General features: G+C 36.6%; 2 protein-coding genes across 7 annotated transcripts in view; both read right to left on the reverse strand.

Moving 5' to 3' along the window:
• The window catches only part of LOC135849104 (zinc finger protein 34-like), a 183,474-nt gene that overhangs the window by 20,497 nt on the left and 135,210 nt on the right, over nucleotides 1-27,767 (reverse strand). The window lies entirely within an intron of this gene.
• Nucleotides 3,623-27,301, reverse strand: LOC135849110 (zinc finger protein 391-like). Of its 6 annotated transcripts, none has more exons than XM_065369365.1 (7): nucleotides 26,958-27,299; nucleotides 26,812-26,873; nucleotides 26,425-26,562; nucleotides 26,194-26,346; nucleotides 24,460-24,588; nucleotides 23,995-24,224; nucleotides 3,623-4,359 (listed from the first exon to the last, which is right to left on the reverse strand). In XM_065369365.1, the coding sequence occupies exons 1-7, from the start codon at nucleotides 27,170-27,172 to the stop codon at nucleotides 3,841-3,843; spliced, it is 1,446 nt and encodes a 481-aa protein (XP_065225437.1). In that variant the 5' UTR covers nucleotides 27,173-27,299; the 3' UTR covers nucleotides 3,623-3,840. The 6 variants fall into 6 exon arrangements, with proteins under 6 accessions (XP_065225437.1, XP_065225436.1, XP_065225435.1 ...); XM_065369364.1 differs by lacking the exon at nucleotides 3,623-4,359 and adding an exon at nucleotides 8,457-9,278 and having other exon boundaries at nucleotides 26,958-27,300; XM_065369363.1 differs by lacking the exon at nucleotides 3,623-4,359 and adding an exon at nucleotides 12,780-13,562.

A 27,767-nucleotide genomic window follows, 5' to 3' on the forward strand; every position in this document is an offset into this window, starting at 1 on the left:
TTTCACAAAATGCTACCAAAAATTTTCAAAAATCTGCTGGAAGCTCTAGAACGACTCGAAATGGCTTGAAAGTGTTTCCAGTCGATTTAGGGAATCGAAAATAGAATGCATACCAAAACAGCTTTCTAGCTTTATTAAGTAATAATGTTATCCTATTTGGTGGGCGTAAGGGGATTTTGAGGAATCGTAAGCAGAGCAGGAAAAAAGTGCATATTCCAGTTCAGTGTCTCAAAAACATACAAGTCGATATATCACTCGACTTTTCACAATTTTTCAAAATTTGGACCCTCATTTTGGGGCACAGAGCGGCTTTGAGTGGTTGTAGGCAAAAAAAAAGTTCATATTCGTACTCAGCGATTTCGAAAACATACCATTCAATATGTCACTCGACTTTTCACATTTTTTCAAAATTTTGGCCTTTTTTTGGGGCAGTTGGGAGCTGTGAGGGATTGGGCCCAAAAAATATGGCCATATTCGTGCTCAGCGACTTTGAAAACATTCAAGTCGATATATCACTCGACTTTTCACGATTTTTCAAAATTTTCACCCTCATTTTGGAGCACAGAGAGACATTGGGGGGTGGGACCCAAAAAATAAGTTCATATTCGCACTCGGCGACCCCGAAAACGTACCATTCGATATATCACTCGATTTTTCACGATTTTTCAAAATTTTGACCCCCATTTTGGGGCACAGAGGGGCTTTCAGGGGTTGCATGCAAAAAATAAGTTCATATTCGAATTCAGCGACCTCGAAAAATACTATTCGATATATCGCACGTCCGGATTTGTTTTTCAAATGTATGATTCAGTAGTGTGTTACTTGAAAAATCAAGCAACCCTCACGAACCCCCGAGGAGGGTTGAAGACAAACCAATGGTAGTTTGATTAGTAGTTGGGTGAGTAGACTTTGTAAAAAAAATTTGAGCGAAAACGAATGATTTTAAGTGGTAATTTTGATCAATTTATTGGACTGACCTTTTTGAAACACCTACTCTTTCCACCCCTTTTTTTGGACACCCCCCTTGAGAAATGGGTATCGAGGGGAACATTATTTTTTTGTCGTGGTAGTTTTTCTCAAAAACCTAATATTTACGGAGTAAAACGCAAAAAACGTGAATTGGAACCGGTTTCAGCCCCCTAAAAAAATTTCCTCCAGGGGTAGGAGAGTCGGCTTTTTTTTGGTGGTTCAGAGGGTCCATCCGAACACATTCCCGAAGAAAAAATTTATGTGCCAATTTTTTCCTTTTTAAAACCGCTATTTGCCCGCTCTATTAGTAGTACTACGATTTGTAAAAAAGCTTAAAATTCTGTACCACGTATGTACTTACAATCGGAGCAATTTGCTACTGAAATTTTGCCATTTTCGGTCATTTCGGGAAGATCATTGAAGCCCCGCAGCTCCGTCAAAAAAAACGAAAAAATGTCCGGTTTGCGTCATTTGTCATAGTTTGATAACCTCCTCACATGATCTGGTTTTTTAAAAAAAAAATCGAAGACCTCCTCGTGCAAAAATCCGGCAAATTAGCATGGAATTACCCCATAAAATTTCACTGTACCTGGCCCTTTATTAGTTTATTTTATTACCTATATTTTTTCGATCCTGGTTACATGTCGGTGCTCACTAAAAGTCAGACAAATTATGACTTTCGAAGGAAGAGGAGAAGAAGAAAGGCGAGGTTTACGCCATGTCTCAAAAAATATTTTCCTCGTTATTTGTGAAGGTAGGCTTAAATAAGGAGGATAGAAATTAACGCGTAAACTTCGGAAAATTTGGGTAAAATTGGCATTTTGCATGAAGCCATTTTCGAAAACTTTCAACTATTTTGTCTAGAAGATGGCCAAAATTCAAAAAAACAAGTCGACTGTCAAGTTGAGAGATTCTGTAATTCACTCTGGTCTCTGATTTGAATGTGATAACTTCATTAAATTGATAGAATTTGAAAAAAATTAAACGTTATAGTCGGGGAGCTGGTGACAGTTTAATCAAACGGACAACATATAAAGCTAAATGAACCATTTTAAACGTTCGAAATATTGTCGGGGATGATAATTTTATGAACCTGCCGCTCTCCACCCTGTCTGGTTGGGGGTTACAGAATCACAAAATTGGGGAAAATTTTGAAAAAACGAACTGACAGATATATGCGGCAGACGTGTTCCAAACTTTTTGTATTGCTTAATAGGTCATAAAAATACTTACCTGTCACTCTGCAACTTGACGGTTCATGTAGTAGGGGGGGGGGGGGGGTTCAAAATTTCCGAAAAAAATTAATTTTTGAACCTGAAGAGCTTTTGGGTTGATATTCACCTGGTAGACGCGTACTATCGAGAAACTTCAGCGTGGAGAGTTTCAGACCCCCAGACCACCTCCTTTTTGAGAATCCCCCCTTTTTTGGAATTACAATAAAAATTATTTTCTCAGTCCCATGAGAACCGATTTTTTTTTAATTTTTGGTATGTTGTGAACATTCATGAGAGGTATCCCCACAAAAATTTTCAACCTCCTCCTCTCATATTTACCCCTTAAATGGCGTTTTCCAACTTTTTTAAATGCTTTTTAACAATGCAAATTGGGAGGTACCTACAATTTTAGAAACACGTTTTTTGGATGTGTTTTTTTGATTCCTAAACATTATGAATTTTTTTTGAAATTTTTGCGTTGGTGCGCTGGGGTGAAAAATTTGAAAAATGTGTTCTAGAGGGGCCCAGAGGGGGTAAAATGGAAATTTTGGGAGAACTAACTATTAACGAGTAAGGTGTCGTTTCCGCATGATTCGATGCCGCTGAGCACGAATATGACGTCAGATTTTCTGCTACACTCATCTACCCCCCCCCCATCCAGAGCCTTCAGTCCCCCATATCAATTTTTACCATTTTCGAAATAAAGTTACTTTTATGATATTGGTGTCATTTTCAAATGATTCGAACCTCCTGAAACCCGAATGTTAAGTCCGATTTTGTGCTACTTTCATCTAGCCCCTTCAAGTAGATCCATTCCCCCCTGTCTCAATTTCTACTATTTCTAGCAAATATTTTGCCGCCTCATTTTTTTGGGGTGTGGTGATTATACTTAATATGAAAATGAAGGTAAAATTACTGCTGGAGCAAAGCGAGAGCGAAACTTTTTAGAAAAAATGGGTCCGAACAACAAAAAAAAACGTTCACTTTTGCATGTTTTATTTCAAATTTTCGTTCGCAAAGGAGGACAATGGCCCCTTCACTCACTGGCCACGTCACTGAATAAATATGTCATTTATTTATTTAATTTTTAAAAGGGAGGGACCTCAGTGACTGAAATTTGCCTGCAAAGTATTATTCAAAGTAAATTGTGTACGAATATACCTATAATGTGGGCTTGAGAAGAAAAAAAGGCTTCTTCTTCTCAAAAAAGATGAAAAAAAAATGAACATCGGTTTGTAACCAGCATCCATCTCAGTGAAACAAGAGCGCAAAAATGCTTGGAAAATTCCCACTTCATAGCATCAAAATTTTTTTCCAAAAAAACTGGCCTCTTGGGGGGGGGATTATCACTCGAATCCTCCCCCTTAAAACCGGCACTGAGGAGATCCCAATACCCTACACATTAATCGATACACTTTGAAAAAGAAAAAAACGCCAAACATAAAAATATCATCATGTATTTTTTTACCATTATGTCAAGTAGGTATCAAGTCAAGTTTTTTCAAATTGAAAAAAAAAAAAAAAAAACAAAGACAGCACACAATATTGAACACATATTTTAGATAGATAGTCAATTATTGAAATTCAAGTACATTTAGATGATATGTGATTGGCTAAGTTGAGCTTACTGACGAATTTTTTGCCGCAATGGGCACACTCAAAACGAGGGCCCTCCACATGGATACCTACTGCGACTATGTTTGAATTGTTTGTTGCATATGCGGCATTTGAAGGGGTTTTCTTCACTATGCGACCGTTGGTGCCGAATAAGATAGCCTTTTTGAGCAAAACTTTTGCTACATGTTTGGCAAGAAAACTGTTTCACACCGGAATGTAGTTTCAGGTGTCTAATGAGATTACGTTTATGGGAAAACTTTTTTCCGCAATCAGCGCACTCAAAACAAGCTCCTTCCATATGCACGCGTTCGTGCGCTACTTTACTGTCATTGTACTTGAATTGTGCGTCACAAATGCTGCATTTGTAGCGTTTCTTTTCACTATGTGTCAATCCATGTCTAATAAGACGGAACTTATAAGCAAACCGTTTGTCACAGACTTGGCAGTGAAAGGGCTTCGAATGTTCTCGCTGATGTCTTGACCAATCACGTTTGCTGGAAAACTTCTTACTACAAATATCGCAGCAGTAAGGCAATGAATCCTGCGTCTGCACCTTTGCCTACAGGAAAAAAAGATCATAATATTATGAACGACAGGCTCTTTTCTTTTGAATAATGTGTTACCAAGTAGTTATGCCCCATAAATACCAAAACGAAGCATATATATATATATATACATACAAGATGCGTAAAAATACCGAGTACCGTACCCCAAAAAAGTTTCATGTTTAATATCATGTCCATAGAAGAGGAGGCTCAAAGAAGAATCATTTACATGAGTAGTTTTGAGAAAAATGGCCCAGTTCCAATAATAGGAATAAATGCAACCCTCCTCCCACGTCATCTCCGATCCTCTGGGACAACTTTTGTCTTGAAAAGGACATCGCGTTAATTAATGTTTTAAAGCAAACTTGCCGAAAAAAATTGTCCTAACTCACAAAATGACGACCACTTTGATTGACAGGTGAAGCAACGTCGCAGATTCTGCTTTCCGACATAAGATTCACACGAAATTTTCGGAACTGGAAACATCTAAATCTGAAGAGCATGCTAAAATTGGTCACATGCCAACATTTCATGCGCAAAATTGTGTACCTATTTTTTGTTTTCTGGTGGATTTTTAAAAATCAAGATTAGGCTTGAAATGAGAAAAAAAATTGAAATTTTACCCAAATGACCTGCCCTATTTTCGACTTGCCAAATCGATTGGAAATGGTATCAGATTTCAGCAGTTTTGGAGCTACCAGCAGATTTTTGAATTTTAAAATTTCCTCAAAATCGTACATTGGATGAAATTTTGTAGAAATTTCAAGTTTCAAAAATCTGCTGGAGGCTCCAGAACAGCTTAAAGTTTGCTTTAGCCACTACGTAACTAGTTTTGAGAAAAATGGCCAGCTTCAAAATGTAGCATTTGAGATTCTGCTTCGATTTCAGCGAACCCTAATGAAATCCAAGACCACTTACAGTTCACCATATGCCAATAAGAATAGATGCATCTCCCCCTCGCCGATCCGCTGGGACAACTTTTTTCTTAAAGGGGACATGTTAAGCAACATTTTAAGGCAAACTTGCCAAAAGAAAAGTTGATTCTACTTACAAAATGTCCGGCATTTGGATTAATTGACAGTGCAGCCGAAATCACAGATTTTGTTTTTCAACATAGGATTAGCAAGAAATTTTTAGAACTAGATAAAGCTTGAGGGCCATTCCATGCCAACTCAGATGAGAGTCACCTGTACTTGTACGATCCCGATTTGCCAACGATTGTGATGGCTGATGCGAGCCCAGTAGGCCTCGGTGCGGTGTTGTTGCAGAAAAAGGGGCGAAGAAACGCGAGTGATTTGTTACGTCAGTCCTTCCCTTACAGATGTCGAGCGAAGGTATTCCCAAACTGAGAAGGAAGCGCTAGCCTTAGTTTATGCTGTCGAGAGGCTAAAGTATTATCTCATTGGTCGTAAGTTAAGTTTGAGTTGATAACAGACCATAAGCCGTTGGAAGTCATTTTCAGTTCCAGATTGAAGCCATGTGCATGAATCGAGAGGTGGGTACTCCTGTTACAGGCGTTTGATTATGTTGTCAAGTACGTGCCACGCAAAAATAACATTGCCGACCCCCTTTCTCGCTTACTTCAAGTCGAACCTCCAGCGAGCAGTGTTAATCAGATGTAGGAGAAGAATCTGATTGGTTTTGTGGAGCATCTTGTTCCAAGAGCAGTGACGTTGCGTGATATTCACGAAGCAACGAAGAAAGATCCGGAGCTGTCGAGCATTTGCAATGATCTACTGTTGGGTCGAGAGCTGAAGGTCAAACCGTATTCAGCGATTGCTACAGAGCTCTGTGTTGTAAGAGGAGTTCTTCTATGTGGGAATCAAATCGTTGTCCCTTCTACTATTTGCAAACAAATTTTGAGTAACGCACATGAGGGTCATCCCGGTATTAGCAAGACGAAGGAGCGTTTACGAACCAAGGTCTGGTGTCCAGGAATCGATGCGTCAGCAGAAAAATATGTACGGAGTTGTGATTCGTGCCAGAAAGTTGATAAATCATTTACGATCGAGCAGATGGCAAGAAGAAAGCTGCCGGATGGGCCATGGCAAGATTTGGCTATCGATTTCAAGTAGTTACCTGCGTCGAAGCAACACTTGTGTGTTGTAGTTGATTATTTTAGCCGTTATGTCGAGGCTATAATCATGAACGAGATTTCTGCTGAGTCAACTGTCGAGTTTATCACCAATATTTTTACGAGACATGGAGTTCCCTATTTGATAACGTCCGATAACAGGGCTCAGTTTACGTCGGCTGTCTTCAAGAATTTCTGCTTGTCTTATGGTATTGTGTCTTATACCTCGCCTCCCTATTGGCCGCAAGCAAATGGTGAAATTGAAAGGCAGAATTGTTCCCTACAGAAGGTCCTGAAAATTGCGCAGTTGAAGAACAAGAGTATTAAAAGTGCTCTAGTTGATTATTTGTTGATGTACCGTTCCACGCCGCATTCAGTGACTGGTAAAAGCCCCGCCAAGTTGTTGTTCGGGAGAAAAATGCGCGATAAGTTGCTAATGGAGGGGAAGCACCACCATCGCCAATTTTGGGTGAAACTTTCAAAAGTAAATCTGGGGCATGTGATGTACATATTGAATTCTATGGTGTTGGTGACGTCATATTCGTGTTCAGCGTCACCAAAAACATACTATGCCATGGGTCGAACGAACAAATCACTTTTTCGAACTTTTACACCCTTTGGGGAGGTGCTGGAGGCCATGGATGGAGTCCTATCAAAAATCTAACGTCATATTCGTGTTCAGCGTCACCAACACCATAGAATTCGATACATCACATGCCCCAGATTTACTTTTGTAAGTTTCACCCAAAATTGGGGATGGGGGTGCTTCCCCACCATCAAGAGATCCCACCTCGAAACTTGAATATTTCGAAAAAACATCAAAAGGTACATCTAAGGAAATTTTATCAAAATTTTAAATGGTAGCTCCCACTTACAGCGCCATTTTGAAATTTGAACTTTCAATTTGAAAGTTCAACTTTCAACTTTTGAAAATTTCAAAATGCTTAAAAAGTTCTGAATGCAATGCTCTTTCGAACTGTGGAATCAGTTTTGATCAAAGTATCATCGTTTTGGAGGAATGGGCTGCTGAAGTTGAGTATCTCAAGACAAGTGAAAATAATGGAAGCCCCCCCCCGCTCCCTGAGGGGACTGGGACCAAACTAATTGCGGGGTTCTTACTTACTGGATGGGTACATACATTGTAAAAAAAAATTGAGCAAAATTGAAAGACATGACTTTCAAAATCGCCTTTATTTTTTGGTAGAGTTGACATGGAACCACCATTGATCTAATAAGCATGGAAAAATTTATCACCAGTCAAAATTTTAAGTATGTACCTACATACAAAATAGTGTAGTTATTATTCGTTTTCTGGTGAATTTTCGAAAATCAAATTAGGACAAAAAATGAGAAATAAAATAAAAAATTTACCAAATTGATCTAGAAAGCTGAAATTAAGAATATGTCCCATTTTCGAGCTGCCAAATCGATTGAAAATTGTAACAAAGCGTTTTGGGCAGTTTTCAAGACTTCAGCAGATTTTTGAAACTTGAAATTTACACAAAATCTCATCATATGAAGTTGGAAATCTGAAATTCATTCTGTAAACTTATTTCAATACGCTATGAAGTTGACTACAGGTAGATTTGAAGTAGTATTGGAGCCTCCCGCAAATTTTTGGAAATTACTAGGCCCTTCAGCAATTTTTCCAATGTTCGAAATTTCCAAAAAAAAATTACCAAAAGTGCTAAAAATAAATAATTCTTTCTGCACTCCAATGAAATTTCAAGTTTCAAAAATCTTCTGGAGGCTCCAGAACTGCTCAAAATGGTTGGAAATCGTTTTCCATCGATTTGGCGGATCGGAAATTGGACAAATCCCAAATTTCAGCTTTCCAGGTCAATTTGGTAAAATTTTGATTCTATGCTCCTTCGACCTATAGCTCTGTACAATTCAAAAAATATTGTACGGTTTACAAAAATTCAAAAAAACAGATCGACTACAGAGTTGAGAGATTCCTTGATCAACTCTGATTGGATTTTGATGATTTCATTAATCGATTTTTAGATTTTGAAAAAAGAAAAAAAACGCCAAACATAAAATACCATCGTGTATTTTTACCCATAAATGTCAGTTGTAACACAAGTCGGATGTCAATAAGGCATTTACGCGCCTATCTCTAAGAATAAACATAAATTTAAGAAATCGGTCAAGTTACAAGTCAAGTTTATTCCTCATTGAAAAAAAAAACATAACAAAGAAAAAACTTTGAATCTGTATTACACATTTGGATAGGTAGTCAATTACTGAAATTCAAGTACATTTAGATGATATGTGTTTGGCTAGGTCGCGCTTATAGCGGTATTTCTTGCCGCAATGGGCACACTCAAAACGAGGGCCCTCCACATGGAAACGTTCGTGCATATTCTTATATTCTTGCTGACGGAATTGTTGGTTGCATATGCGGCATTTGAAGGGTTTCTCTTCACTATGCGTCCATTGGTGCCTAATAAGATGATCTTTTCGAGTAAAACTTTTGCTACAAGTTTGGCAAGAAAATGGTTTCACACCGGAATGTACTCTCAGGTGTGTAATGAGAGCATGTTTATAGGAAAACATTTTTCCACAAACAGTGCACTCAAAACAAGCTCCTTCCTTATGCACCCGTTCGTGCTTCACTTTATGCGTATTTTGCTTGAATTGTGCGTCACAAATGCTGCATTTAAAACGTTTCTTTTCACTATGTGTCAATCCATGTGTAATAAGACGGAACTTATAAGCGAACCGTTTGTCACAGACTTGGCAGTGAAAGGGCTTCGTATGTTGACGCTGGTGTCTCGTCCAATCACGTTTGCTGGAAAACTTCTTACTACAAATATCGCAGCAGTAAGGTAATGAATCTCGCATCTGTACCTTCACCTACAGGAAAAAAAGATCATATCGCAAATGAGACGTTCTTTTCTTCTAAATAATTGAGTTGCCAACTAGTTATGCCCTATAAATACCCAAATTAAAACATACAAAATGCCCATTAATACAGAGTATGTACACCCAAAAAAGTGTTATGTTTAATATTTAGTTTGATAACACAGTCACCAGTGAATAACAGTAATGCTAGCTCATAATTGGTTGTTGGATTAGGGTGATGACAATTTACGAGGGAAAAACATATTTTACACACTCGAAAAAATGTTCATTTCATGAAAAAGTAAATTGTGTGGTAGCGTCATATTGGTTATTTTTCTACCTATTTCTGTATATCTACATCATCTTAGGAAACCTTTTGAAGCAAAATTGCAAAAAAAAAAATTTGGCCTCACTACCAAAATGACGGTCATTTCGATTCACAGGTCAACCAAAACCCAGATTTTGCTTTCCAAATTCCAAAATAAGATTCCCACAACATTTTTTGAACTGGACAAAGCTATAGATAGAAAGAGCATTGAAAAATTTATCATCAGAAAAACTTCAAGTGTTCAATCAATTGCTTTTCTCGATTTGTTGGCGAATTTAAAAAAATCAAATTTAAGCCAAAAATGAGAAAAAAATCATATTGACCTAGAAAGTTGAAATTTGGGATACATCCCATTTTCGACCAGTCTAATCGGTTGAAAACGGTTTGAAACCACCCTGTTGGGCAATTCTGGAGTCTCCAGCAGATTTTTGAAACTTGATATTTCGACAAAATCTCATCAAATGAAGTTGTAAAACAGAAATTCATTCTGTAAACTAATTTCAACACGATATGAAGTCGACTGCAGGTAGATTACAAGTCATTTTGAAGCCTCCAGTGAATTATTGGAAACGACTAGAGGCTTGAGCAGATTTTTAAATGCTCGAAATTTCCAGAAAATTTCGTCAAAACAGCTGGAAATCCATAATTCAATCTGCACTTCAATAAATTACCCTTCCGCCTCCGTTTGAGGTAGAAAGATGAAATTCAGTTTCCAGCCTATTTTTTACATTAATTTTGAGATGTATTGCAGGCAGTTTCAATCCGTTTTGTAGCCGCCAAAGGCTTTTAGTATCTTCTGTTTTTCAAAAAATACCACAAAATCTGCCCGAATTAACTTTATAGCACGCAATGTGCAGAGTAAATTTCGGCTTTCCAACTCTATTTTGCACCTTGGGAGTAATAAGGTTACCTACATCTCGAAAAAAAAATGATTTTTATGTTTTTGCATTTTTGGGGCTTGTATGACCCCCCTCAACCAAAAATAACACTTTGAGTTGGGTACATTATCTAGATCTTGTAAAAAACGCAAATGGCCTAACTCAAAATCCCAACAACATTGCAAGTTGTTTGGAGTTATAAGGGTACATCTCAAAAAACTCCACCTTTTTTGAGCAAATTTCGTACATGCAAAGTGTTAACAAACAGTTTTGATTGTTTTGAATGTTTGTCAGTTAGAAATAGTCACAACGAGAGCATTTTTTATTGGTTTGTACCAAATGGAAAATTTTTTTTAAATTGATCACTTTTCAGAAAAATGAATTTGCACAATATAATGAAATTTTAGTTTTTTGAGAAAAACTCAAAAACTGAGCACTATAGAAAAAAACTAACGACATACGCCGATTGGAAATTTAATTCTCTACAACTTTGTTGGCATGAAATTTTTTTTGGACGCTTCCTTTCGCCTCCAAATCAACTTTAATTAAAGGTTATAACTCAAAATGTTTTCCAAACATTGAAATACAGTATTTCCTCTTTAAGATTTTATTTTTCAAAGTGTTCTTATGCTAAATGATGGTACGATACCAGATCATTAAAATGAGGTGCTATTCATTCCTTTAAAAAAAGAAAATCAGTCTTCTGTAAAATGTCACTTTTTTGAGAAGTAACCTTATTACTCCCAAGGTGCGAAATAATGCAGACAGAAAGATCCAAAATTAGGATTTCTAGGCAATTTTTGAAATCATAAATGTTTGTAGTCCAATTAAGTATGTACAGTGATGTAAATTAGAGTGATATTTCGAAATATAATGTCATTTATCAAAAAAAATAATAATAATAATTTTTGACCTCCTTTTTCTTAATTTGAAAATTTCTTTCCCCCATAACCCCCCCCCCTAAAATGGGCGCCATTCTGTTATTAGGAAAACTTTTTTGGGGGGAGGGGGGCAAGTTCGCTTTAAAACTTCCCTACAATGCCCCTTTGAAGAAAGTACTTTTCCCAGAAAAACAGAGTGGTAGGGGCTTGGATGAAATTATTCCTATTGTCATGGGCTTGACTAAGAAAAAGAGCATTTTACAATCACCTATAATTAAATTTAATACCACTCTATAACTTGTATTTTTCGATGTTATTAATAAATGTCGCTGCTTACTAAAAAAGTCAGACAAATTATGAAACCCGATATTTTATGCGAAGATTGCAAAAATTCAAACTAATCAATCGCATTCAGAAATTCTGTAATTCACTCTGATTTGCATTGGGTAACTTCATTAATCGATACACTTTGAAAAAGGGGAAAAAACAGCTAACATGGAGTACCATCATGGGTCATTCCACGTCAATTGGACCAAGAAGGTGGTAGATGGGTTCGGCGATTTTTTTGAAATTTTTCCTGTGGAAAGACCTTCCGAAGGGATGACCAATGGCGCAAATCGCAGCCCTCTAGCCCATTTTTAATGGCAGCCAGGGGGTGTCAAACTGTCAAAGTTTTCAGCGAACCTCATCCATTTCTGCAGTGGGTTACTCGATAACCGCGATACGTACCAAAATGGAACTTTTTCCCACAGTTAGGGGTTTTGAAAAGCTTTTTGGGGATATCATAAAAATCAGTGTTGCCACTTTTTTTCGTACAAAAAATTAGCTCAAAAAGTTTCAAAACGTGGTTTTCATATCGTTTCGACTCTCAAAAATTCTGAAAAAAATATATTATGGACAACTGTTCATGCTGAACAACATATTAAAAAATTGGAATGGTAACTTGTCTCAAAGTCAATTTTAAAAAATTTAAAGTTTGCGAAAAAATGCGATTTTCTAAATTTAAAACATGAAAAAAAGTTCTGATTGGTAAAGTTGACCAATTTCAATTTGACCCCTATTTTTACGTATCTGTTGAAAAAGTTGAAAACCCCCTTTCACTCGATAAAATGAACTCATCACAAGATAATCAAAATTCGAAAAAATTCTATTTTCAATTCCAAACATCAAAAAAAGTTTAAATCTATTCAGTTGTTTTATTTTAACCTCTTTCTGACGTATTTCATGAAAAAATTGATAAAAATCACTTACAGCAAAAAAATTAAAATTTGTTTATTTTTTGAATTTTTTGTGACGAGTTAATTTTTCATCGAGTGAAGGGAAATCAATCGACTATCGAATTGAGAGATTCTGTAACTCATTCTGATTTGCTATTGGTAACTTCATTAATCGATACACTTTGAAAAAGAAAAAAAAACAGCAAACATAAACAACTACCATCGTGTATTTTTTCCTATAAATGTAAGTTAGGCATTTACGCGCCAATCTCTACGAATACATTGAATTTAAGAAATCGCTCATCAAGTCAAGTTTTTTTCACGTTGATAAAAAAAACACAAATTTGAATGTGTACACACTCAGATACGCAGTCAATCATTGAAATTTAAGAACATTTGGATGATATGTGATTGGCTAAGGCGATCTTACTGCGGAATTTGTTGCCGCAATGGGCACACTCAAAACGAGGGCCCTCTACATGGAAACGTTCGTGCTGTGCCCTATTCCCTTTCTGAGTGAATCGTTGGTTGCATATGCGGCATTGGAAGGGTTTCTCTTTGCTATGCGTGCGTTGGTGATCTGTAAGATGATGATGTTGAGTAAAACGTTTGCCACAAGTTTTACAAGAAAATGGTTTTACACCGGAATGTAGTCTCTGGTGTGTCATGACAGATTGTTTATGGGAAAACTTTTTTCCGCAATCAGGGCACTCGAAACAATCTCGTTTTGCATGCACGCGTTCGTGCTCCAATCTACTACGATTGTCCATGAATCGTGCGTCACAACTGCGGCATTTGTAGTCTTGCTCTTCATCATGTGCCAATCCATGTGCAAATAAATCTTCCTCATAAACAAACGGTTTGTCACAAACTTGGCAGTGAAACGGCTTCATATGTTCTTCCTGATGTCTTGCCCAATCACGTTTATAGGAAAACTTTGTACCACAAATATCGCAACAGTAAGGCAATGAATCCCGCATTTGTACCTTTACCTAAAGGAAAAGAAAATCATATAGCAAACGACACGTGCTTTTCTTATGGATAAGTGTGTTACCCTACTGAAACGTATGTATTATGTATATAAAAACTGACACACCGGGAATCTTGAGCTCAAAACGTCGAGAAGTAAGTATCAAAATTTTTGACCCTAGACCTTTCTTTCCAAAGTCGGGCCTATCGCAATAGCCATCATTTTTTACAAAAATCTGCCTAAAAAAATGCCAGTCCAATTTTTTGGTACCTAACTACATATGTTAATTTACATAATAAAGGAGTAAAACTGAGAATTTTTCAGAATTTTTACTGGCGGAAATCGTGGTTATATTTTTAAATCAGTTTTTTAGGTCATTGAAAGTGGAAACACTGATTTTGACATCTTTCGTCAATTATCCTCTCAAAGTACATACTTTTTTTTTTTTTTTTTTTTTTGGTTTGTTGGTTGTCTACTTGTAATGTGTTTAAGCCAATACACTATGCCTTAGGCTTTTAAGTATATTTGCTTCACTACGACAACTGAATTTGAGCCATTCCCTGTCATGGCACCCCTGTCTGGGACCATTGAGGCCTGCTGGAGGAAAACTATAAAGAGTGTTTCGCGATTATGCTTCCAGTGCCTCCTTTCAAAGTCGGCATTGAGGAGGTTTCATTTGTCGAGCTTGTTCGGCTGCCCACAGTTCCCTCACTGTTTGTCGTAGGTACTTTCGATGAATGGGGTCATGAACATCTGGTAGATTCGTTGGCGTGATGTTTGATGGTCTTGCTGCCTGACTACGGTGACAAGCTAGTATTACGTGGTCAACGCTCTCTGGTGCCTTGCCGCAGGAGCATGTTGGGGAGTCACATTTCTTCATGGTATGCAGATATTTGCGAAAGCAGCCATGGCCTGTCAAAGCTTGTCCGAGCCAGAAGTCCAGTTCCTGTATTGGGAGAAGCCTGTGTACTGATGGAATGAGCCTCTTAGTCCAATTCCCATGTTGGTAAGATCTCCAGCGGGCTTGCCAGATATTCAGGGAGTGAGCTCTGTAACTTGTTCTAAGTTCTAAGCTGTTGCCCTCAAACTCAACTTGGTGAGGGTATCCATAGTAATCTGGTACTGGTAGCTGCTTTTTGATAAGCCACAGAATGCTGCGTTCGATTATAATAAGATCTATAGGAGGGAATCCTGATATCACACCAGCAGATTCTACTCCAGTTGTACGGTACAACCTGCCAATGTTGGTAGCAATTCTTCTTCTTATTTTTTGCAGTGATCTGATATGTTGTGTGTCTCGTAGTTCCTGGTAAAACAGGCTTGAACAATACAACAGTGTTGTGACTACAGTACAGTAGTACATGATTCTCCTGGCCCATGAGGAGTATCCATATAGATTTCGGCAAATAGTTTCCATCAGAGGGAGATACCTTGTTGATCGTTCAATGGTGTAATTGATATGATCCTCCCATGTGAGCGTGCTGTTTATTATTACACCAAGGTATTTGATGTTTCCTGTTATTGGAACCTGTTCATTGTCAATAACTAGGTGATCAGATAATTGGTCAATCTGTTTTTGAAGGTTGCTTCTTGAATCCACTACCATACATTGTGTTTTCCCAACACTGAGTATCAACCCTCGTGAATCCAACCATTCTCGAGCGTTTTGTGTGACTTGTTGAACTCTCTGTAGTAGGAATTGGACTGTATTGGCAAAGACCATTAGAAATGTATCATCCGCGAAGCATTGAATGAATACATCTTCCTGTTCTTGGTAGAGGTACAAAATGTCATCGTAATCATCATCCCATAATTCTGGGCCTATGGAAGAACCCTGACGGCAACCTCGAGTGATCTTCTTACGTGTTGCCTCATATTCTACCCATCGTTCGTCAAAATATGACTTCAGGATTCTGATTATGTACGCAGGAACATTTCTTCAGTCAAGAACTTGGAGAATGTCCCGCCATCTGGCATGATCAAAAGCTCCTTTAATATCTAAGGATATCATGGCTATTAGTGAATTGCCAGTAGGGGGATTCCTTGCAGCATCCATTACTGAGTGGATGGCTTCCTCAGCTGATTTACCTTTACGAAAGCCAAATTGGAGAGGATGTAGTGGAGAGTATTCTTCCATGTATTGTTGCAGCTGTTTTTTAATACAACGTTCAAATACTTTGCCCATTGTTGGCAGTAAAGTCAGTGGTCTATATCCATCAAATGTGTCAAGATCTTTGCCAGGTTTTGGGATGAAAACTACTTTGCCAATTTTCCAAAAGGCTGGGAAGTAGCTGGACTGTAGGCAACTGTTGAATAGCTGTATCATGGAGTTTGGATGGGTCCTGTTGAATGCTTTCAGTGTTTTATATCCAACTTTGTCTGGACCTGGTGCACTTTTGTTGCTAGTGGATTTCAGAACATTGGCGACTTCAGAAGCACTGATTGGAGGAATAGGGCATTCGTTGAAGAATTGAAGGTGTAAGTCCTGCAATGGATCTGGCAGCAGATCATCTGGAAACTTGCTTGTTAATAGTTCTTCTCGTCTTTCATAGATGGACTCAGGCATTGCTAATCTGGACTTTTTATTTTTAACCAACAGGTTGTATGTTCTACCCCATAACTTCTCATTTGAGCAGAAGAATCTCCATGCTCGCTCTTTTTCCACTGCTATGGAGTTACGATAGATTCTTCTAATCGATTTTCTTAGTTCATTAGCCACTACTGCCTCCAATGGGGTCAGATTGCTTCTTCTGGCATAGTTAGAAGCCTTGTTATAAGCCTTTTTGAGTTTTTCAAGTTCAGTGGTCCACCAATTGATGACACATCTGTCTTGTATTGGAGTGGAGACTCTCATATGTACAATCATACAGGAATTCTGATAATAATCTGCAGTGTTGATCTATTTCTTCTATAGTGGGATTCTCAGGAAGGTCTGGTGGTTTGCTGTTCCTTAAGATGTTGAGTAGAGCTTTGTGATCTATCTTGTAACGGATAGGCTTTTGTGGGATAGGGTTGATGGTGGTGATATTGTACGTGATTAACCGGTGGTCTGAGAGGAAGTCTTCCAGTTGTACTTCCCAGTTTTCTACTTGGTTGTCTGTTGAAATTGAATAATCCAATATTGTGTAAAAGTATGTCCCTTGTATTTGACATATTCTTGTTGGGGTTTCTGAATTATGAATGGTGAGAAGGTTATCATCCACAAATTGTTCAAGAATACGTCCTCTTGGGTTGGTAATCTGGCCCTGTATACTTGCTGTGCGGGCATTCAGGTCACCAGCTATAACAGCTGGTAAGTTGTTGGCAGCTATAACCAGTGAAGTTGCTTCAAGACAACCTTCTAGATCACCTTTTGGAGGACTATATATACTAACAATGAGTTGGTTGTTTGTTTTTACTGCAACAGTCTCTGAGTGTGCTATAGGGACTTCATTGTAACGTAAACCATGTCGTAATAGTATACTAGTTCTACCTTTGTCTCAAAGTACATATGTACTATAATTTGAAAAAAAAGTTCAAAATTCTATACTACATACCTACAACAGGAGCAATTTGCAACTGAAAATTTTCAATTTCGACCATTTTGGAGAACTTTAAAATCCCACAGATCCGCCAAAAAAAATGAAAAAATGTCCGGTTTGCGTCATTCGTCATCATTTGATGACCTCTAGCTTACATATCGCACCTCGGGAGTAATAAGGTTACATCTAAAAAAAATTGATTTTGAGGTTTTTCGCATTTTTGGGGTTTGTATGACCCCCCCCCCCCTCAACCAAAAATAACACTTTGAGTTGGGTACATTATCTAGATCTTGTAAAAACCCCAAATGGCCTAACTCAAAATCCCAACAACATTGCAAGTTGTTTGGAGTTATAAAGGTACATCTCAAAAAATTCCACATTTTTAGCAAATTTCGTACATACAAAGTGTTAACAAACAGTAATGATTGTTTTGAATGTTTGTCAGTTTGAAATAGTCACAAGGAGTGCATTTTTTATTGGTTTGTACCAAATGGAAATTTTTTTAAAAAATTGATCACTTTTCAGAAAAATGAATTTGTACATATCTGTTGAAAAAATGAAAGTTTCACTTTTATTTTTGAGCAAAATTTAGTTAAAATTTGTTTTGTGTAAGAAGAAATTAATGGCTGCGCCAATTCGACAGGCGTTATAAGAATGAAATAGAAAATAGTTGGCTATTAATTTTTTGATATTTTTAAACGTTTTTCCAGTAGTTTTGTTTTGTTTTTGCGTTCATTCGCGTCATTAATCGTAATACGAGTACGTAGTTAAGAGCTTTACGCTCTCCGTTTTTATTTACAAAATAGTTCGTTGACCTCTTCGGTCGACATTTTTGTTTTTCAAGAATAAAGTTATTTAATTCTTCGATGTTCGTATTTTTGGAGTAAGCGATTCTCCGGTTTGTTTGGAGATTTCCTACAATATCATGAAATTTTAGTTTTTTGAGAAAAACTCAAAAACTAAGCACTCTAGAAAAAAACTAACGACATTACGTCGATTGTAAATTTAATTCTCTACAACTTTGTTATCATGAAATTTTTTTTGGACGCTTTCTTTCGCCTCCACATCAACTTTAATGAAAGGGTATAACTCAAAATGTTTTCCAAACATTGAAATATTTTCTCTTTAAGATTTTATTTTTCAAAGTGTTCTTATGCTAAATGAAGGTAGGATACCAGATCTTTAAAATGAGGTGCTATTCATTCCTCACAATTAATTATAAGTTGATAAAAATAATTAATCAAGTTTAAAAAAAAAAAGAAAATCCCTCTCCTGTAAAATTTCACTTTTTTGAGATGAAACCTTATTACTCCCGAGGTGCGAAATGATCTGATTTTGAAAAAAAATCGAAGACTCCTGTGCAAAAACAAAAATCTGCCGATTCGGCATGGAATGACGAAATTCCACCACACGCGACGTACGCATTCATTTCATATTGTCCAGTCCTATGTTGAAAAGCAAATGCATTAAAGGAGGAGTATCGATAAGGCCATGTACTCAAAAATTCAATTTTTCTATTTTTCGTAATTCGGATATTTTGGGAACCCCTGGGAAACTGGGAACCTGCGATTTGCGCCAAACGTACCGTTTTGAGGCATATATTCAATTATCTACGTGAAAAAGTTCAGTTAAGCTCCCTGTATATTCGTTTTTGAACCTTTTTTTTAGAGCCCCCCACTTTGGAAATTTTTTTTCCAATTTTTCGTAATTTCCATATCTTGGGAACCCCTGGAAAACTAGAAACCTGCGATTCGCTCCCTTCATAATTTTGAAGCCTCTTTTTAGAACCTACCCCCACTTTGGACATCCCTACCAAAGGCGTTTATGCATTATTTTTTCAAATAAATTGAAGAATTTACATTTGAAACACCCTAGCAAGTGTTCAATTATTTTTCATTTGATTTTTCCGGTAACTTCCAAAATGGAGCTACTTTGGGTCAAATTCTGAGATTTTACTATCCGGAAAAACGTTAAAATCACGTTTTCACGATTTCAACGAAGTAAAAATGCCAGAATTTGACCCAAAATAGCTCAATTTTGAAAGTTACCGGAAAAATCAAATGAAAAATTATCGAACACTTGCTAGGGTGTTTGAAATGTAAATTCTTCAATTTATTTGAAAAAATATGCATAAACGCCTTTTTCAGGTGTGCCCAAAGTGGGGGGGCCCTAAAAAAAGGGTTCAAAATTACGAATAGACAGGGAGCTTAAATTGAACTTTTTCATCTAGATAATTGAATATATGCCTCAAAACGGTACGTTTGGCGCAAATCGCAGGTTCCCAGTTTCCCAGGGGTTCCCAAAATATCCGAATTACGAAAAATAGAAAAATTGAATTTTTGAGTACCAGCGCAAAATTTTATTGAGCTCAAAATTTAGTAGGATGGAGGTCTTTCAGATACTAATAAACAGTAAAAAGCTTTTTAGCGGGGTTAAAAGGATTAAGTTCAAAATGGTGGTTCCAAAATTTTCCAAAAATCAAAACCCCCTCAGTTTTGCCCCCGAGGGTCGAAAATATAAAAATTGTCTCGTATAATGTTTAACGGGTTCAAACAGATATTTTACGCTAAAAAAGTTTTTGAAAATAATACTCAGTGGTTCGAAAAGTTATTTTTTTATTCGCAACTTTGGGGACCCCTGGAGCCCAAAAATTGGCCATTTTGGGTTAACTAACCACGGATTTGTATTTTGGGCATTTGTTACAACATTTTAAGAGTGGTTCAGTCGATAACTGTCTGGGGCCAAAAAATGGCCTTATATAGATACTCCTCCTTTGTTCCTTAGGATAATCGCTTTCAAGAAAAAAGTTGTTGCAATGGATCAATGGAGGGGAGGGGGTTTGCAATTTTTCCTATTGTCATACGCGGGATTGCTATTTCGAAACACAGTGGAGCCAATTTTTTTGGCAAATATTACCAATTTTAAAAATTAATACTTATCAAATTAAAAATTTTTCTGTTTTCAGAAATTAGCATAAATGGCCAAAAATTGGCATATTCGGTAATTCGGTATGTTGGCTCTTGACTGATGTGAAATATTTCATGCTCCCACAGTCAAACTCTGCACTTTTCAAAAAAAAAAATCGTGAAGTTTGCGAAAATTCAAAACAATAAATCGACTATAGAGTTGAGAGTTTCTTTAATTCACTCTGATTTTATTTTAATGAGTAATGACTTCATTAATCGAAAGAATTTGAAAAAAAACAACCATAAAATACCATTGTGTATTTTTTTCCATACGAAAATTGAAGCACAAGTCGGATATCAATAAGTGAGACATTTACACGCCAATCTCTAAGAATAAACTGAATTTAAGAAATCGGTCAAGTATCAAGTCAAGTTTTTGTCACATAGAAAAAAAAACAAATTTCAATTTTACACATTGAGATAAGCACTCAATTATTGATATTCAAGTACATTTTGATGATATGTGGTTGGCTAGGGACTTCTTATAGCAGAATTTGCGGCCACAATGGGCACACTCAAAACGATGAAAACGTTCATGTCTTGCTTTCTCCCCTTGGTGACTGAATTTTTGGTTGCATATGCGGCATTTGAGGGGTTTCTCTTTGGTATGTGTCCGTTGGTGCTGAGTAAGACTGCCTTTTCGTGTAAATTTTTTACCGCACTTTTGGCAAGAAAACGGCTTGACACCGAAATGTACTTTTACATGTTTAGTGAGATTATCTTTACAGGAAAACTTTTTTCCGCAATCAGCGCACTCGAAACAAGGTCCATCATGCGTGCGTTCGTGCCTCACTTTATGGCGATTGTGCTTGTATCGTGCGTCACAAATGCCGCATTTGTAGCATTTCTCTTCACTATGCATCCGTTGGTGCTGTCTAAGATGATCTTTTCGAGCAAAACTTTTGCTACATATTTGACAAGAAAATGGCGTGGAATGTAGTTTCAGGTGTGTAAAGAGGGACTCTTTATAAGAGTACTTTTTTCCGCAAACAGCGCATTCAAAACAAGCTTTTTCCACATGCATGCGTTGTTCGTGACTCAATTTATTCTGGTAGTTCTTGAATCGTGTGCCGCAAGTTCTGCATTTGTAGGGTTTCTCTTCACTATGTACCAATCCATGTGCACTTAAAGATCTTTTATAAGCAAACTGTTTGTTACACACTTGGCAGTGGAATGGTTTCGATGAATCCCGCATCTCTACAGTCACCTACAGGAAAAAAAGATCATATCGAAAATGACACGTCCTATTCTTTTGAATCATTGTGTTGCCACTAATTATGCCACATAAATACTTAACCCTTAAACACCCAAGCAAATCCTGAGATGTTATGAAAAAATGGTTTCAATTTCCTGAATAAGATCATCACAAGTATCACTTTTACTCACAGTTCACCCCTCAGCCCCTTGAAGCCACCTCGATAATGATAGACTTATTTATTTGATTATTGTCAAAAATCGAGGAAGCAAAAACCTGATTGGTTGGGATAAAATACAGGGACCCATGTCCCATTTTTGGATGAGCATATTGATGGTAGAGCTTTCACAAAATGAAATCATGAAAGGTGTGTGCAGGGTGGACCAGAGCGATTTTTTGAAAATTTGATACACTTGTCTCGATAAAAACCCAAAAAAACAGAGCATGCATACGCAGAGTACATAATATGAAGAGTCCAGGGAAAGAACCAGGTAAGTCACTTTTTCAAACTTCTGAGTTACGGCGTTTTGAAGTATCAGAAGGCTCCAATTTTGTAGCGAATTTGAATTTCATCAAGGTAATGACTTTAAATACATCACACAACATCCCACAAACACAACTTGAGGCATTGTAGGAAAAAAATGAAGAGATGAGCCAGTCACGACTTGAAAAGTCACTGTTTTCGTGAAAAACTCAAGCAAAAAATCGAAAAATCAGTGTTTCGCAACAACTTGAATTCGATGAAAATCGATTATTATGATGACATAATGAAAAATTTTTGTGTTCTAAATAGTTGACGATGTTGAAATTTTCTTCCTGTCGCCTCACATTTCGTCTCGGCTCATTTTTCTCTTCTCCTCTTTTTTTTAAAGGCCATTTTAACCACGAAAAATCGACTTTTTTCAAAATGTAAATGGACTACATTTTTCTACTCCTCAGTGTGAATTTAATTCAACCCTAAACTCATTTTTGAAAAAAAGTGACTTACCTGGTTCTTTCCCTGGACTCTTCATATGGGAAATATTCTCAAGTAGGCTTGAAATGACAGAAACAAGAATTGAAAGGAACACAAATGCTCTTAATGGCACATAAGTTCAGAAAATCTACAATCCACCCTTCAAATCTGTTTATCACTCCGTGGATATTCTTTCTCGATATTTGTCACCAAATAGTTACATCCTACAAAGGTTAGCAGTACGATTGTTTTTCTGCAGAAATATCGAAATAGGTCTATCTACCACTTTGAAAAGCTTTACACAGTCAAATTGCAGCACTCCCTGGCATTTCATAATGTTCAAGCATTCATGAAGAGGTCACTATCCCTCCTCGATCATAGATATTGTAGTTCTACATCATGAAAATTGCATGAGCAGAAGTCGTCGTTCACAATCATGAGATTGTGTCTAGCTTATGACTACTGGATTCAGGGGATTTGAGATCCAGTAAAAAGCTTTCAACTGCTGTTCAACCACAACTCTGAGCTTTTGAAAGTTTTGAGAAATTTCTGCTGAAGTTGATATTCTTTCTTGATATTTGTCAACAAATAGTTACATCCCGCAAAGGTTAGTGGTACAATTGTTTTTCTGCAGAAATATCGAAATAGGCTTATCTACCACTTTGAAAAGCTTTACACTGTCAAATTGCAGCTGTCTCTGGCATTTCATAATGTTGAAGCATTCATGAAGACGTCACTATCCCTCCTCGATCATAGATAGTGTAGTCCAACATCATGAAATATGATGATTGGAAACAACAACTTCTGCTCATGCAATTTTCATGATGTAGAACTACACTATCTATAATCGAGGAGGGATAGTGAAGGAGATACCAGTAAAAAAATGGTTCATCTTCCCGGGATACCAATACCATGTACCAAGTTCTATAATGAGGGTACCAATACCAATACCAATCCCAAATACCACAATTCAACAATACCAATACCATATACTGATCCCAATACCACAATTAAATTTTACCTATACCATGTACCAATTCCAGTACCACAATTTTTTTTTGGTATACCAGGTTACTGCGGTACATACTGTGGTACAGTATAACAACCCTGGGGGAGGGGTTTCATTTTTTTTTTGCTAGATACAGGGTTCTACTGAGCAGCTGAAAATTAGAAAGTAGTCTATTCTCCAATAGATAGAATAAGTACCTAACACTGCTAATACCCAACTAACTATCGACTTCTCACATTCAAAATTTTTTTGGTTTTCAGAAATTATATGTATACAAATATACAAGCAACAATGACCAAAAATTGGCATCACTGCGTTTCGAAATATTGACTTACTTGTTAGGTAGCTTGAAAATGACTCAACTATAATGTGAAATATTTTAAAAGAAAAAATTTTCAAAACAGGAACAGGAACTCATTCAAAATACAAGATTTGTGAATTTCCAATTCCAATCCCTCATTAGGACTCTAAAAGTGGTCTGGAATATTTAATGGGAATGGCTTATAATATGTAGATTTATGCGGAATCTTGACTAATACAAAACTAAGCCATCTTTAGGTATAGGTACTTTTGTAACTGGGCCGTTTTTCTAAAAAAGATTGGTAGGAGCTACAGCGAAAAAAATCGAGGTCACGTCCCCTTTTCGAGAATCCATACATCTCTCCTTTAGGAACACCTTCAGAACTAAATTTTTTTCGAGCAACTTTCAACTTCAAATACACGCCTTTCCTAATTTTGATCGAAATCCTCTTACATATTTTTTTCAGCATCTACCCTAATAATATGGTAAGTATATAAATGTACCAACCTTGTTTGAACCATTGCCGGAGTTTCGCGTTGGCCTTTTTACAGTTGAGAGATGTTTTTTCTGTTTTGCAGATCGAGTAATCCGACCTTGATCGGCGTTTTCTTGATCTTTTGAGTATCCTGGTTGCGCCTCTGCGTTATAACGACTCTCTAACGACTTTTTTGAGGAAGGAATGGTAGAATTCGGAGATTGACTATCTTCGTCAGAATATTCCCGTTTCAAAGGTGTAACTGAAAAATAAAAAATGGAATTAAAAATTGGGAAGGTAACTAATGGTACATCTTCTTTGGAGAAATGAAAAAAATCATTCATTTTTTATAGAATTTTTTTTACCTCTCAATCTAAAAATATTCGTACTCTCATACACAGCAGGTGAGTAGTCAAATTCAAAAAATAAAAAAGGTACCGAAAAATTAAATTTAAAAAAAAATGAAATCACCCGATGTACTCTTACTTTACACTCACCTTCTTCAAAATGTTGCTCAAGTGGATCCTCTGTACTGCAACGTCTGCTATTCGAATTTTCTGCAGAAGACGTAGTCAAAGAGTAACGATTATTTTTAGTCACATTTCTGCAAGTGTCTGCGTCCACTACTGAAAAAAATTCACGTATAAGCCCAACAGTGTTTCTTCTCATGACAGACAGCATAATAATTCTAAAATACATAAGGTGCACCGGGGGAAGTTGGAATTCGGGGTAAGTTAGAAAACTCGCTCTAGCGCCTAGAGGTTTATATCTGGCGAAGTGCCACTAAAGGTGACTTGAGGGTACTACCCCTACTTCATCACGGCATAAAAATTTTCGCGATTCAGTTTCATTTTAGATGTCTTTGGTTCAATTGTATTTTGTTGTTGTTTTGAACTTGTTTTGAATTTGTTCTAAAATACAGACTTTCTATTTCTTAGTTTTTCGCATATAGTGGACGAACCGTGCGTCCTAGTGAAAATCTGATGAGAGTGATCTCAAAGAGAATTAAATTCTCTACAATTTTGGTGTTATGCAATTTTTCTAGGACGCTCCATTTGTGATCTACACCTCTGCAAAGTTTAGCCCCTTCTGACTTCCCCCAATTGGGGTAAGTCAATACCACCTATAGTAAAAGGCCTGAGCGCTGAATCGTTATCACCTTCTGACGTCACCACTAGTAGATGGCTCGATTGTGTTTACCATTTGAATTTTAACGTACATTTAAATGGCGAGTTCGTGAAATAGAGTAAAACTTTCGTTAAAAACGTTATTAAAATGATGACATTTTAATTAATATTCGTTCTAAAATGTGGTGTAGTGATGAGATATTGTTGTTTTCAACTACTGGTGGTGTTGGATTACTTTATTTTTGTACAAAAGTGAATTTTTCGCGATCTGTTTGTGTTGTGACATTGTGTGATTCGGATGTGTAGATATCTTGTGAAGTGAATAAAAATGAAAACTGATGTGTACTAGTGCCTGTGTTTTACTGGAATAACATCGCAGTGAAATGAATAGTGAACCATATAATCTAAAATGCGTTTTAAATCTGCATTGTGAATACAACCATCCAACTACAATGGATGGATAAGGTTATCTAATCAAGAATCAAGAAACCATCAACATCTCAAACCAATTAGATGATTTTAGTGGGATTTTGACAAGATTCGACGATTATTTAATTATATTTCACCAGTGAGTGTTGTATTATCCGCCAAAAGGTATAATTTTGTCAAGTTTATGTATAACTTTCATCTTTAATGTTGAAAAACAGTGTTGTTTATAACCTAATTTCTTCATTATTTTTCATTAAAATCATTCCTACATGATCATAAATTCATTATTCATGTAGATAAAATATGAAAAATAAAATTTTCGCAGGATTTAATTCGTTTGAGTGCATTTTTCATTCAATTCTATAGTGTATTATGATATGTTAGATACGTAAGTACTACCAAGTAGCGATGACGTCACAAAACAGCGCTCAGGCCTTTTACTATAGGTGGTATTGGGTAAGTCAGAACAGTTTACATTTTATTCCACTGACCGAAATCTACTGCGTCAATCACGCTCAAATTTTCACCATAGGTTAAGAACCCTTATGGAAACCTACATAATAAATTTGATCCATATTGGTTCATTAGAAGGGGAGTAACAGCTGGTCAAAGTTGAAATTGCGAAAAATCGTTCTGACTTGCCCCGGTGCACCTTACATATGATTTCTTACTCACCTCTTATGGAAAATTGTTTAAGGTTTGCCTTCGCACTATGAAGAAGGTCGGTAGATATTTCTTGGGGAGAAATTGTCGAATTTACAAAGTGATTATCTTCGGCAATCATTTCGGCTGGTTCATCGAGCATAACTGAAAATCCAGAAATACATACTTTTAGTTGGCAATTTTGCTTTAAAGTATCCCTTAGGATGTCCCTCACATTTTCCACAAACTAACGTAATTACCAACCTTCTTCGGTAAATGGTTCTGATTTTACTTCTATCTTAATCTCAGGGTTGTCGATCGATATTTCTACGGAAGGCATACTCGAATCCGTAGTGTAAACATCTTCGGCTTTAACGTGTTCGGCAGATTGTAGGAGCTCATCTGAAAAACATAGTTTACAGTTGTTTACTTCTCCAATCCCAACAATTAATGATTATGTAAGTAAATAAAAAAATTTAAAAAAAAAACTTCAGGATTATTAGATTATGTTCGGCACTACAAAAGTTGAATATGAAAATGGTAGAAAACTACAATAACATGAACCCCATAAATTGCCAGTTTTTGGAACAAAACTCATTCTAAGTACCTAGTGATATGTTCTGAACTAATACTAAATATCTATGTACTGACCTTTTACAAAACGTTGATCAGTTCGTGCCTCCTGTTTCACTTTTAGTTCTAACGTTGGAACACTATTGAAATAAAAGATATATTGTTTCAACAACAAATTAGAGAAAAATGTAGAAAGACGATGGTTCTTAAACGAGCTGACTTACTTTTCTTGATCAGACGGATAAGAATCATTTTCGATCTTACACAAGATATTATTTTGGAACTGGTTTGAGGTAACATGATCACTGGAAGTTCCAAGCATGCTCTGCTCGGATTTCTCTTCAGAAAAACCATCAAATAAATCCATATTGTTCACACGTGCGTTAGTAAAATTATTTAAGGAGGTTTCATTACAAACGTCGTTACTTTGTCGCGACATTTCTTTCTAAATTACAATACACCATTCATCGGATTCTTCGTTTAAAAAGTACCTGTTGCATGAAAAATACTAAACTTTGAAGTTAGCTGGGTTTTAGTTTATGGATAAATTTTTATCAGTACTTATCAGTAAATTTGTTATCAGTCGATTGTTGTTGTTAAGAAAATGAAAATTATCATGTTTTGGCGTGTTACAGTTGGCAACATTGCAATCGATGTGTTATGGTTACGGTTACACTTACAGGTACGGTTCTGCACAAGAAATGGCTACGGGCATGGAATAAAGAAAAACAAAAATTTAAATTTAATTACATAATTACCTAAAAAACAAAATCGAATGAATAGAGAAACTAAAAACGTGAAAACACTGAAAACATGAACTGAGAAAAAAAATTAATTAAAAAATAAAAATGAAAATCTATTGAAATAGTAAAAAGAAACTTGAGAGTTGAGATTGAGAACTTGAAATTGAAAATGAAATGCAATCACTTGTGAGTGTGACTTGTGGGAGAGATTTTTAGGTTTACGATTTGAACGGAACCGCGATTTTTGGAAAGAGGATACTTAGTCTAAAACCCCTAAAACCAAATTTTCAG

Source organism: Planococcus citri, chromosome 5, assembly GCF_950023065.1.
Source record: "Planococcus citri chromosome 5, ihPlaCitr1.1, whole genome shotgun sequence".
Lineage (NCBI taxonomy): Eukaryota > Metazoa > Arthropoda > Insecta > Hemiptera > Pseudococcidae > Planococcus > Planococcus citri.

What these genes read in the sequence shown, in the direction of transcription:
- LOC135849110 (XM_065369359.1), bottom strand. Translation starts at nt 27,172, where the DNA reads ATGTCGCGACAAAGTAACGACGTTTGTAATGAAACCTCCTTAAATAAT. An exon ending in TAAACAATTTTCCATAAGAG is followed by an intron (nt 24,589 to 26,193) that starts GTGAGTAAGAAA and finishes AATTTTTTTCAG; the next exon opens with TAGTGGACGCAGACACTTGC. An exon ending in TGAGCAACATTTTGAAGAAG is followed by an intron (nt 24,225 to 24,459) that starts GTGAGTGTAAAG and finishes TTTATTTTTCAG; the next exon opens with TTACACCTTTGAAACGGGAA.